This window comes from Chenopodium quinoa, unplaced genomic scaffold, assembly GCF_001683475.1.
Source record: "Chenopodium quinoa cultivar QQ74 unplaced genomic scaffold, ASM168347v1, whole genome shotgun sequence".
Classification (NCBI taxonomy): Eukaryota; Viridiplantae; Streptophyta; class Magnoliopsida; order Caryophyllales; family Amaranthaceae; genus Chenopodium; species Chenopodium quinoa.
In genome coordinates, this window is record NW_018742959.1 from 229,913 (window position 1) to 246,242 (window position 16,330).

The 16,330-nt window shown below is 41.3% G+C and overlaps 1 protein-coding gene across 1 annotated transcript; it reads right to left on the reverse strand.

The window, feature by feature from the left end:
• Window positions 1–1,720: 1,720 nt before the first annotated feature.
• LOC110728722 (serine/threonine-protein kinase RUNKEL-like) lies at window positions 1,721–8,898 on the reverse strand. The gene is made up of 10 exons (XM_021908367.1): window positions 8,686–8,898; window positions 8,370–8,459; window positions 7,360–7,412; window positions 7,151–7,226; window positions 6,859–6,920; window positions 6,670–6,748; window positions 6,520–6,579; window positions 4,814–6,421; window positions 3,824–4,684; window positions 1,721–2,995 (listed from the first exon to the last, which is right to left on the reverse strand). The coding sequence occupies exons 1-10, from the start codon at window positions 8,731–8,733 to the stop codon at window positions 1,880–1,882; spliced, it is 4,053 nt and encodes a 1,350-aa protein (XP_021764059.1). The 5' UTR covers window positions 8,734–8,898; the 3' UTR covers window positions 1,721–1,879.
• Between the last annotated feature and the right edge of the window lie 7,432 nt (window positions 8,899–16,330).

Sequence of the window (16,330 nt, forward strand, 5' to 3'; positions counted from 1 at the left end):
GAGTATTAAGAAAAAATAATAATTAGTGTAATGCAATCTTTTCCTCCTAACAGTGTGTTTGGATAAAGAAAGAGGAAGGAAAAGAAGGGGAGGGAGGAGAAGAGGAGGGGAGGGAAGAATGATGAGTTTTCCTTCCAAATCTATCAATTGTTGGAGGATCATTTTCCTACAATTTAATCCCTTCATTTCTCAAAGGGTTTACAAAAATAATTTAAAACTTAATTAATTTTTGGGTTGGAGTAAAACTTAATTACAAAATTAGTGTCTACGCAGGCTTATTAAGAGTTTGTTTTTATTTTTTTGCTTATTTATTATTTTTCAAGGCAAAACCACCATTATCTACCGAAATCGTTATCTTAATATTTAACAAAACCGCTATGTGTCCAAATCATTAAACAAAATCACTATCTCACTTCTAAAAAATTTGAGCAACATTGCAAATCAAAATTACAAATTTAGTCCAATCAAACAAGATTATCACACAATCCTACCATGCTTCTAAAAATTTTAAAAATTCATACAACATACAAAAATATTATGAAAAACGGTATGGGCTTAACCTTATTCCAAAAAATTAAATAAATAAATCAATCAATCAATCCTACAACATAATTTGAATGATTTTCATGGTAAAATTCATCTTTTTGTTGGATAAATAATACTAATTTTGACAACATGATGCAACAAGGTAATTGATTTTAACAAACAATAAATTAAGAAAGAAAATTAGGGCAAAAATAAACCTTTTTTTTTTTGTTTTTTTTTTTTAAAACTGTGGGTGATAGCTTAATGACGGCGGCAATAATAAGTGTAGTTGACGGTTCTGTTCATCGCGGCAATAATAAGTGTAGTTGACGACTCTGTTCATCGCAGGTAGGCTGCTCGGTGGCGAGGCTGCTTGGTGGCGGGGCTGCTTGTTAGTGGGCTACTCGATGGAGGGACTGCTAGGGGAAGCCAAACTGCTTTGCAATGGTTTTACTCTGCGCTTTTTTTTTTCCTGTTTGTTGTGAAGCTATAAAAGAAGTAAATTCCTTCCAAGGGAAAAAAAGAAGAAGAAAACACTTATATCATAAAAAGAAGTTAGATAGCTGTTTTGTTAAATATTTAGGTAGCGGTTTCGGTAGATAATAGTGGTTTGGCCTTGAAAAATAATAAATAAATAGAAAAAATAAAAAACAAACCTCTTACCAAGCCTACGTGCACACTAATTTTGTAATTAAATTATACTCCAACCCAAAAATGTAATTAAGTTTTAAAATTACATTAATTTTGTAAATCGCCTCCATTTCTCTCCCCTCCAATTCCCTTCCTTCCTCATTTGTTATCCAAATAAAAGATATCACATCTTTCCATTTCCCTTCCCTTCCTTTCCCTCCATTTCCTTCAATCTAAACACACCTTAAAATCAATTAGTATTTTTGTAACCACTTATAGAAAATTAAGCAAATACTTATAAAATACTAAAACTATATTCATATTGACATATTGCATATCATACATACGGTCGTACGGATACAACTTAAAATCTACTATTTAATTTTTTTTAATAATACTTGTTATAAGAAAATAATTTGTAAGAAAAATGGTTGAATTATAAATTGTTGTAAATCTTTAATTTGTAAAATATGGTAAAACTGACTCAGCAAATCTGATTTTTACTACGGAAAATATTGATATCAAATTTCATATAGCATATTCAGATTGGCATGCAAAAATATACTAAGTATAAAGATATGTAAGTTCTTCATATTATTTACTCGAATGACAATAAGGTAATCTTCAGTAAGGGACACTTTCCCCAAATCCAAGCAAAACTGAATACACGTAAAGCCAGATTAGAAAAAATGCTAACACGAAAGAGTTCTAAAAAAGCTTGAATTCAATGACAGCGAGGAAGCCGATCCAACTCAGGGGCTACAATAGAAGCTGCACCTACTAGTGCAGATATACTTGATTTCTTAATCTCAGATACAATGATTTTGAGTTTAGATATCTCTGAACCAGCCATCGATAATATCATAGCATGTGAAAAGTATTGCATGCAGGAGTAACCAAGAGCATGTAGCACTCGCTGCACCAATAAGTGAGAAATTCCCTGTTGCCAGCACTCGAGGATAGCACCAACCTTTGGAAGATTGGTGAGGAAATTAGTAGTGCCTTCCCTTGGAGCCACCCTTAGCAGCAAAACCACACATTCAGATGCTATATCAGCAATATTTGGATCGTGAGACCTACTCAATTCCAGTAACACACCAACAATGCCGCCAAAGTCAGCAATATCTCTTATGCATTGCTGCTGATCTATAGGAGTGCTTGCCTCAGCAGAGAAATCCGACAAAAGAGTTGGTTCTTCAGAATAAGTGGATCCTTTTCTATTATATACTGAACGCAAAAGGAATGCCCTACATAAGCCAAGAGTTGGTTCCATAAAATCATCCATTTCTCTTGCACTCACAAACTCCAAAAGGTTACCAACTCTGCGAACCACTTTAAGTTGAGAGAGGATTTTTGTTTCCAATTCTGGAGCAGATGCCAGTGCCAGACAGAGCTTTACATTATTCACGTTCGCACTTGCTAGATCCCCAAGAAGGAATTCAAAGCACCGCTGGACTGTCTTCATGTGTAAGATGTCTATGATCTTGATGTGATCAAAGTCAATAAGCATCAGAAGCAGCTTTTGAGCATATACTGGAATGGGGTCCTCATCCTCAACAAACATGGGATAGAGAGGCAAGAAATGCATTAAAGATATGGACTTCAATTCCTCAGATTGCTGTTCATCTTTTGATTGTTCCTCCAAGAAAATAACCATCACATCAAACAAAATCTTTAAGCACAAAAATCTTGCATCACCATCCTTGTTCCCCTTGTAAATAACAGACAAGCTTGGGAGAATTTCACGGATAAAAACATTAGGCCATTTAAGGACATGAGACTGGTCTTCCACAATGGACTCAAGAACTCGAAGGAGTGTTATTTGAAAGTCATCCCTTCCCTGTCAAAGTCAAACATAGTATACGATAAAGAAGCACATAAAGCAAGAAATCAATGCCATGTTACTAAAGCTTTCAAGGATGGAAGATATACATCTGCAAATTCATCATGTAATAGATTTAACATTATTAGTACTAGTGCATCAAATGGAAAGGTTCATGGGGTATATAGACCCTTAGTAAAATGCATGATAATGTGGTCCACTATATAGATATATGGATCCATATAAAAACACAATTGTGTTAGGCTATTTGTCATAACAGATGTGTTTATCAACCCAAATGTATCCACCGTTAACAAACAACAAAACATTCTATGTTTTGTGGAATTTCATTGTGCACTTAATTACTTATACTCCCTCTTTCCCAAATTATTTTTACCATCTTCTTTTTCATCTGTCTTTAATTAGTTTTTATACTTGTAGTTTGCAAAAGGCTGCAATTATAAAGCATCTCTTTTCCCAATACTTATATGTTAGGGTCTCACATCCTCTCAATTTATTTATAAATTACCCACAACCATCTATCAAAACTACTTTTGGATTATCTCCAAAACATCTACTCTCAATGGACAGTTGAAATCCAAACAATAACTGTTTACCTGAAACATGTGTCATGACTGACGTCAAGTTTCAAAATAAATATGGGATGGAGGGAGTAATCTGTGATTCAGACGTTCTTACTTCAAATGACTATTAAGACATACTCTAGAAATCCAGATCTATATATAATTCTATATATTGAAGGTTCCAGACAAAATAAAAAAATAATTTCGGTGAAGCAGAATATTGGTCAAATTCCATAATAAGAGACAGTGAAAGGCTGCTTACCTGAAATGGAGACTCCACATGCTTGACCAAGGTTGCCAAGTGCTGCAGGACCTGATCACAGACAACTCTGCGTTTAAAGGACGAACATCCTAGAAGATGAAGGACAACTGGAAACAAATGAATATTTGTTTTTGGCGTAGCTCGAGCAGCAACATGACCATGGCGTCTACCCCCCATAAGTTGCTGAATGTCATTGCTGATTGTATCCAGCAAACCTGGCATTGTACCAGCCACAGTATGCAAAAACACATCCAGGCACTGATGAATGTAACCATCCTTTTCTTTACTGAGCCGGTCCACTGTGGAGAGAAATTTTGCATTGCAAAAAAAATGAGGCAACCACCTTCTAGAAATCTTACAAAGCAAGGCCACAAATACAAGAGCTTTTCCTCTTAAGACATCATTACCCTGCTCTATGAGAGAAACAAGACTTGGAACCAGATTCTTATCCTCTACTAAAGGCATAAGGTAACGGCCTATATTTGTAAACATATGACTACAAATCATGGCCATGTTTAATAGGTTCAGACTTATTTGTTGTTCACGTTGACTGCCTTTTACAAGAGCAGCTGCGATGTCCTTGAATGAGAGCTTTTCAATTACTGATTGAATACTGGGGGGATTAAACCTAACCAAGCGTACTAAACAAGAGCCAGCAGTTAATCTCACACTTTCTTGCTTCCCTACAGCTCTGAATATGTAGCAAAGATTACTAATAACATCTTGGCTGGTAAAACGAGCTACCCATTGTGCTCCTTGGCTACAAATATTTTCCACAGTTCTTAATGCATACACTTGGGTTACATCATCCTCCCCCTTGCGCAACATTGAGACAACATGGGAAATCAATGCATTTGGAACCTGTTCGGCCATTTGGGAAAAAATATAAATAAATAAAATAAAGACAGTATCAAACTATGTGTGATTCATAAAGTAAAGAAATCTATAAAGCCCAAGAGCATCAAGAAGAGATGAAGTAAGTTTTATTACCTGCCACCCAGTTGCAGAGCGGCTGTCCTTGTGTTGATTTTCCGTACCTCTGTCTTTAGTCTGATCAATTTGAGTGGATATGTAGAACAGCAATTCACCCAAAGCAGCCATTGAGTATCTCCTCACCTTTTCTTGTCTGTCTCTAAGGCTATCAATTAATGAGCTGATTAATCCAGAATTGGCCAACTCATCTTGAATGTATGTAGAATGTCGAACCAACAGCCCAATAAGAGAAACTAGCTGGATTCTGAAAGCTGAAGCTTTAGACTGTCTAAGGAGTTTAATAAGAACCAGCATTGCAGGTCCATTTGTAATCATGTTAGCAACTTCAGCATTGTTGCTTAATGTCTCAAGGTACCGGATTGTATTATGCTTCTCTCCAATATTGGCATTCCCATTCAAAATGATTACAATCTTATTGGTGAAAGCGTCAAATTGGTCTTTAGATATTTTCTCAAACTCAGAAGCTGGCAGTGCATCAAATGGAAGAGAAGGAATCGTTTCAGACACTTTAGTAGCTTTTCTGCTGGGCATAACAGGTCTGACTGAAAGATCAGATGGATGCCAAAACACATCAGAAAGCTCATTTGAAGCTGTTGGAGATTCAGATTCCGTTGCAGGCACTACAGCTGCCTTACCCCTTGGATTTTTAGACTGAGGGCTGGCACTGGGTGGTGTAGCCGATATGTTGTGATCTGAAGAAGGTTCCTCAAGTGTTCTGATATCATTACTGACATTAGATACATCAGACTCCTCTTCAATTCCCTGATTCTGATCTGAAGTTGAATTGTTTCCTTCGGGAGTAGAAGAAAAGTTATCAGATGCATCAGGCTCATCTTGAGTCTCTTCATCATCATTCTCATTAAAGTCAAGTTCCATATCAGTGTTCTCTATTTTTATCTCAGCATCATTCTGTACATTATTAGCCAAAGGTCTCCGATAATTTTCCTTCTCATTCTCTTTTTGTAGATTCGATTTTGCTATTCTTGAAAGACGGAGAATATTCACACCCCTTGCACTTGAAGGATTGGCTTGCTTATCATCCACTACCCTTCCACTCTTCGTTTGAATTTTGCGACCACTGGTGGTACCTTTAACAGGTGTTCCAATGCCTCTGGACCCTGTATTACTGTTCTCATCTTGTTTGGAGCATCCTTTGATTTCTTTCTCACGAGATTTTGGGGGAGTTCTTCCATGGGGATGTCTTTCACCATTGCGTTCCATGAGATATGGTCTAGATGTAATCCCAATCATGTTATCAAATGCTGGCTGAGGAGGCAAGGAAACCGGGGAAATTTTTGTTCCCCAAAATGCATGTCCACAAAGCTCTGTCCATTGTATCCTTTCTGCTGGATCTTTCACCAATAGAGAATTCACCAGATTGACAAAAGGACGGCTGGGGTCACCTGGAAGAGGTGGAGTTGGATCTGAGAGTATAGATTTTGCTAGTTGGGTAAATTCTCTTCCCACAAAGGGAGGCCTCCCAGCATAGCATTCATACAAGACACAACCAAGAGCCCAAAGGTCAGATGCATAAGAGTGCACACCCCCATCTTGAAAAAGCTCTGGAGCCATGTAAAAAGGTGTTCCACGCTTCGCTTGTGGCAGCTGAAAAAAGCACCAATAAATAAATAACCAGTAACAGATTATTAAAGTAGATGAACAATCACAAATGTCAACTCTTCTTGGAAAAGCAGAAAACGCACCGAGGATGAAGGTGTTTTTGATATATCACTTAACTTTCTGGCCAATCCAAAATCGCAGAGCTGCATGACAAATAACAAGAAGGAACAAATAATCAGTATGATAAAAGCAATTACATTAATGTGTTCTCTAGAAAACTTGTCTTCAATTACCTTTGTATGGCCATTCTCATCTAACAGAATGTTGGATGGTTTCAAGTCACAGTAGATGATTCCTTTTGAATGTAAGTACCTGCAGTGTAGTCGTAATCAAAAGTCATTCCAACCAACTAAATATCTTTATAATGTATAAGAGAAATATAAAATGCCACAGTTCAAAACAAAGTATACTGCGTTTCTTACAGCAAAGCTTTGATAATGTCAGTGGCTAGGTCGTGTATTGAATCTTCTGGAAGATGCTCATCCTGAAAACCCCAACATCAGATCAAAAGAGATAGATCAAAACTAATTGAATAGCACACAATTTCACTAAATTACGCCATTCCTCACAGCCTCTCAAAAAATAAAACATTGTTATTCCACCCATCTGCCCAAAATAAATGTCTGAAGTGCAATCATTAAATTGTAACAATTCCAACAAGGTTATTTTAGAGTTACCAAATAATTTTGTTTACATATTTGAGAAAAAACAAACCTGTCGCAGTAAGCTCATAAGGTCTGCTCCGACACAATATTCTAATACTAACCATAAGTGAGCTGAAGTTTCGTACCTATTCACAGTGCAGAGAATTAATCAGTTGAAGTAAACATGAAATTTTCTTTTGCTTACTTTGTGACAGTAAGTATGAAATATATGAGTTATACTCAAATATTAGTAGTAAAAAAGGCACAGGATTGGCGTACCATGAATAAAATTTCAGCACATTTTGGTGATCTAGAGCATGAAGGATCTTGACCTACAATAGCAACAACATAAAATCTTTACATAACATGAAAATAGTTATTTCAGGAAGCAGATTAAACAAATAATAGATATACTGCTTCTATTGTTGTATTACAATTGTATGTCACATGAGACTTTAGTAATTAATAGTCTTAATACTCACTACATTTGGCAGCATATTCATCAAAAACTTGTGATGTGATAATAACGATTCTAGATTTAATTACACTGCTCGTAGAATTTGTAAACTAAAATTTACAGTATGATTGAATAATAGATATTGTTAGGCATAGTTTGACAAAGAAATTTGAGTCTTAGATACCCCGTTTCCTTAGATGAAGCAATTCTAAAGTTACAATACTCACACTATATACAATAGTGATTTGTAGTCAGGTGAAAACTTGTTAGATTCGTCTTAATTTATGCTTTTCACATAACAACCTTTTAAAATTTTAACTTACTAATAACTAAAATATTAATGGTTGAATATATACATTGGCAAACTTGAAAAATCAAGTGTTCCATCAAATTAAATACAAAGGAAGTATAATTCTATTAAAGGCCGATCCAGTTAAAAATTTCTAAACTTAGGTATGATTGGAGGTTCTTAAAAAAATTTGGTATAATTCAAAACTATCGAACACTTGAATTTTTTTTTTTTTATTAAGGTAAGGAAAATAACATTAGGAAGCCTTCCTCACGAGGGGAAATCAAACACTTGAATGTTAACCTCATATATTTATCAAATTATATTTTGCTTTCACGAATTATTTTTTTTTCAGATCTGCCACTAAGCAAATGCAGCACCACTCCACCAATGTCTCTCAATTTCATACGATATCGAGCTTACGGATCAAGAAAAAAAACATCTTAGCATTTGGCAACAATAATACAAGAATTTACTTAAATTGAAAGCTCAATATATAACAATTAAACATCAATTTACATAAAAATACCCAAACAAACTTACTTCTTGAAGAACCTTGCTCTTTTGAGATTTATCAACGCTTTTAATAGCAAAATACTCGATCGTCTTCTTCTTCCTTCCTTTATAAACAGCCTAAACAAAACAACAAAATTCAAAATTCCAGAATCATCAAAAACTAATCAAACACTTAAAATTCAATCAACTAGAAATGCAATTAGGGCTTAATTTTGAAATTTGAAACACATTTCAACAAGAAATAGTGATGCATTTTCTGATTATCAATTTCAAATTTCAAAAAAAATTGAAAATAAAAGCAAGGTAATGAAAAATGGAAGAGATGTAAGATTGTAGAAATTACCGAGTGTTTTCCATGGCCGATAGCTTCGTAAACGTGGTATTGATTCATTGTCTAGAGTATTAGAGGATTTACGAGGGATTGACTACAGACTGAAAGAGTGTGAGGAGAGAGAGAGAGAGAGAGAGAGAGAGAGAGGGAAAGGCGGTTTTGGAATTCAAAAAGAGGAGAACTGAAATGGTAAGGAGCAACTATTCTCAACGGAAGGGTGAGAATAAGTCGGGTACCCGTATAGTTAGCACTATCAGTTCGGATCCCCAATAAACAATAACACTAAAAATGATATTCATTAACCGAACCGATAAGTTCAGGTACTTAAACTTCGGGTATCTAAATTTTCGGATCGGTTATCGGGTACCCAATATGATATCTAATAATGAAAATTTAGACTTTATAATATAGTTATTACTACGTATGATGTCATTCAACACTAATTATCAATAATATTGTTTCGGGGTTTTCTGATGTCCTGCGGGAGAGTTACAACTCCGAGACTGGAACCGGACGCCTGTACCTGCAAAACAAACGGATGCTCCGGATGATTGGAGATCCGCCTCCGACGGTCAAGTTAGTACTTGCTTAAGGAGTAATTAATGCGGAAATTAAAGTGATTGGGTCTCTCTAGGTGAGAGTGTTTAATGTGTGTACTCTCCCTTAATGAGGATTAAGGGAGGTATTTATAACCTCGGGAAACGTGCCAATCCTAGGTTTAGGTTAACCTTGGGCTGATTGGGCTTCCCTCGGAAGTTGGGCCTAGGTGGCCGGTTTCTCCATTAGACATGGAGTATGCCACGTGTCATGACATAATAGGTCCAGGGTGGACGAATAAGCGTGTGCCACGTGGCAAGCCCTGACAGTTCCAACTAGGGGACACTTGGCAGGTCCTGATTGGCCCACGTGGCGCATTCTGATTGGTGGGAGCAAAAATCCCCTAATCATTTGCCCCTCACAGGTGGCACGTGACTGGTCACGTGTTACCTGTGACAGGTGTCGCCCTGTAACAGGCGACGACCTGCTACAGGTGTCACTCGGCGAAAGGCCGAGAGATTCTCCCGCCAAAATTTTGAATTCTGGAAGTGACCCTTCGCCTTCTCACTTCGCCTATATAAAGGAGTGTTGACTTCGGTCATTTTCACACTTGAGAACTTTGTGAGAGAACATTCGGACCCCTGAACTTGCTCTGACATTTTGGACCTTTTCTGCCTACCGCCTGCTCTGACAAGCCGACTGCAAAGGATTTTCAGAACTTCATCAACGTCACTCGTTCAGGTAACCGTCGGTTCTCTTACTCTTAATTTTCTCTTTATTTTATTCTTTTTTTGAAATGGCACCACGGAAGCACACGACACGACCTAGGTTAGTGATCAGCCGGTCACCGGGGACGGCTGAATCTAGGACTAGGAGTGCCGCCTGCCCTTTTCCGGACCCATCTTTGCCCTTTATACAAAGTCCGGCTGTCTCTGTGTCTATGCAGAACATGATGGCCAGAACAAAAAGAACTGCTAGGATTTCGAATTCAGACGGCTCCTCCCACAGAGTGCCGATTAGTGAAACATCTGACCAGGCGCCAGATGTGGAAGTAAACCAAAGGGCTTGAAAGCCGGCAGTTCTGAGGGAGGAGTCAAAGTGACCCCTTCCAATTTTACAGTTGACAAGTCTACATTCTCTCCTGCTCCTTTTAAAGGAGAGGAGGCGGGCCCCTCTGGGAGAGGGGAGGAGTCGTCTTCTTCGGACTCGTCAGAGGACGAATCCGAATCTAGCTCTTCTGGTCATGCTTCTCTGGACACAGAAGAGAAAAACAGTCGCCTACAAGAGGCGAGGCTTTCTCACGCAGTTGAGAAGGGGGACAATTGGGCGGAGCCATCCGCCTCTCACCGAGAGCAAAATACCCCCTACTACTGCACTGTCCCACGGGGCCGGATAACGGCCATGCAAGAGAAAGTGGGGAGCTTTATTGCGAACCACACAATGGGCCCCGGCTTTTTAGTGTTCGTGCCGGATCCAGAAGACACAGTCGTCTGGCCGGCTGGTACTAGTTATGATGGCGCCTGCTTTGGCTGCTACGAGGCGGCCATCAAGGCTGGGCTGCGCTTCCCACTACATCCGGCTGTTTAGCGGATCTTGGATGGGTATGAGTTGGGGTTATGGCAGTTAGCCCCGAACTCCTGGGTCAACGTACTCGGCTATGTGGCCGGGTGCGAACTGCACGGGGTGGAGCCGAACTTCGAGGCTTTCGCCCACATGAACTACCTCAGCCGGACCCCTAAGGCAGGCGGTACCGGCAGGTATCAATTGACGAGCCACAGGGGCTACCTCATGACAAGAGGTAAAGAAAACAAATGGAAGGACTGGCGGAGCACCTTCCTTATCATTGAGAGTTCAGACACAGAGCTGAACAAGCGCTTCAACAGGTGGAACAGGAATCCGCCCCTTCTTGCAGGCGGCCGCAGCATGCCGCCTGTTCCCCCCAAGGCTAAGAAAGAGATCCTAGATAAAGGACTCTTCAAAGTAGAGTCGAGGGTGAACTCTACTTCAGGGGTACGAGAGCAAGTACCCCTGCACTGCGTCCCGAGCTTCAAATGGCTCTACGACGAGTACTTTTTGGCCGCCTGTGGCCTCAGCACTCGGTGCTCAAGAGGTAGCCGGCCTGTCGAATACTCTGTTTTTCCATGCATTTCTGTGATGACTTTTTATTAACTTTGCTATTTGTTTTTGCAGCGGACGCCATGAGCAAAATTACTGCCTCCAAGACTGCGGCGGCCATGTTGCGGGCCTCCATCATGCAACAGTCTTCAACCGACTCCCCCAACAAGGGGGTACCCTTGGTGAGCTTCGAACCCTTCACTCTTTTTTTTGGAGTTGGGTTTATGCATATACTGACCGAGTGTGTTTTTTTTTTTTTTAGACGGGAGCTCCAAGAGCTTCTTCTTCCCAACAGTCGGACTCCAAGACCCGGAGGACGACTGTTGCGAGCTCTCCAGGTTATGCCAGGAAACATGCGGCGGCTGAGAAGCAGCCGACCACTCCTTCTAAAACTCCAGCTGGGCCACCTAGAAGTATGAAATTGTCCTTGTAAATTTTAGACTTGCTCCCTTCTTTACTAGGTCTAATCCGTTTGTCTATGCTTGATGCAGTCGGCCCTCAGGAGCCTGACTTGGTCGAGGTGGCCAAGTCTATGATCAAGGCCGTTCCTCCAGCTGAAAGGGAGGCGGTCAAGGGTGTCGGCACCCTTGACCTAGACGGGATTGCAGGGGTCCTTGCTGAGGTATACTTAGCATATTTTTGAGTATTTGAATTCCAGGACGCCTGTTTTTTTTTTTTGTTTGGAAACTGACGCCTGTTCCCTTTTTACTTAGGCCCTGCTCCGAGTGAACGGCCTCCGTAAGCCGCTTGACAGGAAGAACAAAGAGGTAAAGGCCGCAAAAGCTATGGCCGCCTCTGACTGTGATAAGACAATGTTTCAAATTGCCCAAAATGAGGTTCTGACAATTGACATTCTTTATTATTAGGCGCAGGCTACTTCTGCCATCCGGGCTCAGTTAGAGGCGGCCCAAAAGAGAAATAGCGAGCTGGAGACGACCATCAACAATCTCAAGGCCGAGCTGAGACCTCTTCGCCAAAAGATGTCCTCATACGAAACCTTGGAGAAATCCTTGGCGAACGTAAAGGAACGCCTGGTGACCCAGGAGAAGAGTCTTACTCAGGAGCTCTCGGAAAAGGCCGAGCAAGAAAAGAAAGAGTTGGTCCGGGAGATGATGGAAGACTCTGCTCAAATCCAGCGCATGACCTGGGGCCGCCTCTTCCCCAATGCCGACTATTCCTCCTGGGAAAAAACGTACCGCCAGTGTTCTGATAGATATAATTAAGAGATCCTGGCGGCTGCTGAGGACGAGGCGTTGGAGGAGGAGGAACCGGTAGTGGCACTTGTGCCGCTTGGGGGTAATGCATCAAAGAAAGATGCAGCTGAAGCCGAGTCAAGCAAGAAGAGTGCTGACCAGGCGGCAGCTGCTAATATTGAAGATCTGCGCCCTTCTTAAGCTTTATGTCTTCTTTCCACGGCCTGCGTGCCGTTTGTTTGTATTTACCCGGCCAGGGGGCCGGGGTTCTGAATATTTGTCCGGTCTTTAATGACCGGCTTCTTTTTATGCCAAAACATTTCATTTTTGTTTTGTTTCAAATTTGTTTAAGTATCGAATATTCTGATATCCAATTGCAAACTATACCGACTGTTTTGCATGGCCGATAGTTGCGGACAGATACAAGATAATTAGTCACGCCACCTATGCCCCTGGACGACTGGTTGTCTGTTTCCAGGCTAAGCGATCAGTCGGCCACTTTAAAGAATGGATTTCCTTCAACCAAGTAGAAAGGTAGTTTCCTACCCGCCTTGTTTGTTTTTTAAGCTAGAGACCCTAGTCGGTCCAGGCCGACTGTTCCCCGCCACTTTTAATCTAGTGTGAACAGGCGCCGTATGAACACCTTTTTAGCTTCATACTAAATTTTTTTTAAAGAGTGACCATGGAAACATAATTGTTACCTAGTCGCCAAGTGACTGAGTAGTAGAGGTATCATGCGGTGGGTACCGGTTGTTCCCCTTTATTCGCCAATGTTTGTTGGCTATTAACTCATAAGATACCAACTGTTTTTATCCCAAGTAGTTCAGTCGGTCGGTTGACACGGATGGTTACTGCGAACACTTCTTTGACCTGATTAGTCAGTTAAGTGAGAGGTATCCTTGTCCGGGAAACGGCTACGTGGTTGTCTTGGTTAGACAGTCGTATAGGTGCCGTGTAATGATTTTATAGAACAATGTTCCACCCAAAAGGGAGCTGCTCTCTGCGACGAATTTCATCCGGATGGATGTCGTCGGACGCCTGCTATAACGTTGGGACAGGTCGAATTGAATTATTATATTTTGATCAGTTGGCTTGGCGCCTGGTCTGATCATATGAGCCTTTGATAGTTCTTGGTGAACTGTGTTCTGGGAGAGTAGCCGATTGTGTGGAACAAGCGGCGTGCCCCTCTTAAGTAAGAATGAAAATTAAACATGGAGAGTAGCCGACTGTTTGTCAGTAGGCATGCCCCTCTTAGGAAAAAATGAAAATTAAATATGGAGAGTAGCCGACTGTTTGTTAGTAGGCGTGCCCCTCTTAGTACAAAATTGAATGAAACAACAAACTTTTATTAAGTAGCCCTTGACTATTTACATCCCTCAAAAGAAATATTTCTTAAGATTATCTACATTCCAGGTTCGAGGCAATGGTTGGCCGTCTGGTGTTTCCAGACGGTAGGTACCGTCTCTGACCTCTTCATAGATTCGGTAGGGTCCTTCCCAGTTGGGAGTTAATTTGCCAGACTCATTAGCCCTACCAACTGCTTCCATTTTTCTAAGTACAAAGTCCCCCACTTTGAGTGGGCGCCTGTGTACTTTTTTGTTGTATGATCTAGTCATTCTCAAGCGGTAAATTTCATGGCGCAAGATAGCATTTCCCTTCCTTTCTGGGAGTGAGTCTAATGCCAGGAGTATGGCTTCCCAGTTTGCCTCTTCGTCATATAGCATTACTCGAAGAGTCGGCTCGTAGTGTTCTATTGGAAGAACAGCTTCCGCACCATAAGTTAGGAGGAATGGAGTTTCTCCAGTCGCCCCTTTTTCAGTCGTCCTAACGGCCCAGAGGACATGTGGCAATTCATCCGCCCATAGGCCGCCTGCTCGTTCAATCTTTTTCTTGAGACCGTCTGAGATGATTTTATTGAAAGCTTCTACCTGGTCGTTTTCTTGTGGACGGCCGACTGATGCAAAGTAGTGTGCAATTCCTTGGTCACCCAACCAGCTTTTGAGAACAGGCGTCTCAAATTGGGGACCATTATCAAAGACCATAGACATGGGAACCCCGAACCGAGTGATGACGTTTTTCCAGATGAATGAAATTACATCCTTCGTCTTGATTCCCTTTACAGCCTCCGCCTCCACCCATTTAGTGAAGTAGTTGACTGCAACAAGTATGTACCTCCTTCCGCCTGTAGCAGGCGTATAGGGACCCAGAATATCCATGCCCCACTTAGCAAACGGTAGTGGGCTATGAATGGTAGTGAGGTCAGTAGCCGGACGGTGAATTAGTTTGCCAAACCTTTGGCACTTGTCACATTTCTTCACCATCTCCATTGCATCTGCTTCTAAAGTAGGCCAAAAGTAGCCCTGCCGCCTTGCCCGTTGAGCAAGCGTCCTACCGCCTATATGGGAAGCACAGTAACCAGAGTGAAGATCGTCTAGTATCTCTCGCCCCTTTTCTGGAGTAACACACTTTAAGTACGGTTGAAGGTACCCCCTTTTGTGAAGTTTACCCTTAATTATTTCAAAACTGGCTGCTCGCTTTTTTAGCGCTGCCGCCTGGTAATGATCATCCGACAGGGTACCGTCTGTCAGATATGCCCTGATTGGATCCATCCAGGTTGAGCTTCTGTCTAGGATTCCAATAGGGTCTTCCTCGATGCTTCTCTTCTCCATTACTTCCCAAAAAACAGTTCGAGGAGTATCACAAGAGGCGGACGATGCTAATTTTGAAAGTGCATCCGCCTGGTTGTTTTCTGATCTCGGCACTTGAGTCAGATGAAAATTTTCAAGGGAACCGACTGCCTGTCGTACCGCCTGTAAATACTTGATCATGGCCGGATGGGTTGCTTCGTATTCGCCATTATACTGACTCACTATCAATTGTGAATCGGAAAAGGCGTTTATCTTTCGTGCCCCTGGCGCCTTGCACATGCGTATTCCGGCTAGTAAAGCTTCATATTCTGCCTCATTGTTTGAAGCCTGAAAACTGAAGCGTAGAGCATATTCGTACCTGTCGCCTTCTAGCGACTGACATATGACGCCTGCTCCACAACCATTTGAAGTAGAGCTTCCATCCACAAATACCTTCCAGACTTGGTATGGATCTCGAGAATCAGGGGGACGAGTCATCTCAACAATAAAGTCAGCAAAGGCTTGCCCTTTCACTGCCTTTCTAGGCTCGAAAGTAACTTTGAGGCTCTGAATTTCTATGGCCCATTTGATCATCCGGCCTGACGACTCCATGGTGGTCAGTGGCCGCTTGATAGGTTGATCTGTATACACGACGACTGCATGTGCCAAAAAGTAGGGCTTCAATTTTTTAACAGCCATGAAGAGTGCAAGACCAAATTTCTCCACTAAGGGATACCTCAATTCGGCATTTTTCAATACATGACTGACAAAGTAGACCGGGAGCTGACATCCGTCTCTTTCAGCAAGAAGAACAGCGCTTAACGCATGATCAGAGACAGCCAGGTACATGTAGAGTACTTCCTTGGGCAAAGGGCTGACCAGCCTTGGCAAGGAATGCAAGTGAACTTTCAATTTCTGGAAGGCCGCCTCAGCATCCGGCCCCCATTCAAACCTTGCCTTCTTCTTAATGGCCTGGAAGAAGTATAAGCATTTGTCACCTGATCGGCTTAGAAATCTTCCCAAGGCCGCCAGACAACCTGTTAACTTCTGAACCTCTCGGACGGTACGAGGCGACTGCATATCGATGACCGCCTGCACCTTCTCAGGGTTCGCCTCTATTCCTCTCTGATTGATAAGGAATCCGATAAATTTCCCAGACTCAACTCCAAATACACATTTCTTGGG

Coding starts and splice junctions, on each gene's coding strand:
- LOC110728722 (XM_021908367.1), bottom strand. CDS start 8,733: ATGAATCAATACCACGTTTACGAAGCTATCGGCCATGGAAAACACTCG. Junction 7,227..7,359: donor GTGCTGAAATTTTATTCATG/GTACGCCAATCC, acceptor CACTGTGAATAG/GTACGAAACTTCAGCTCACT. Junction 6,921..7,150: donor TTATGAGCTTACTGCGACAG/GTTTGTTTTTTC, acceptor TGGGGTTTTCAG/GATGAGCATCTTCCAGAAGA.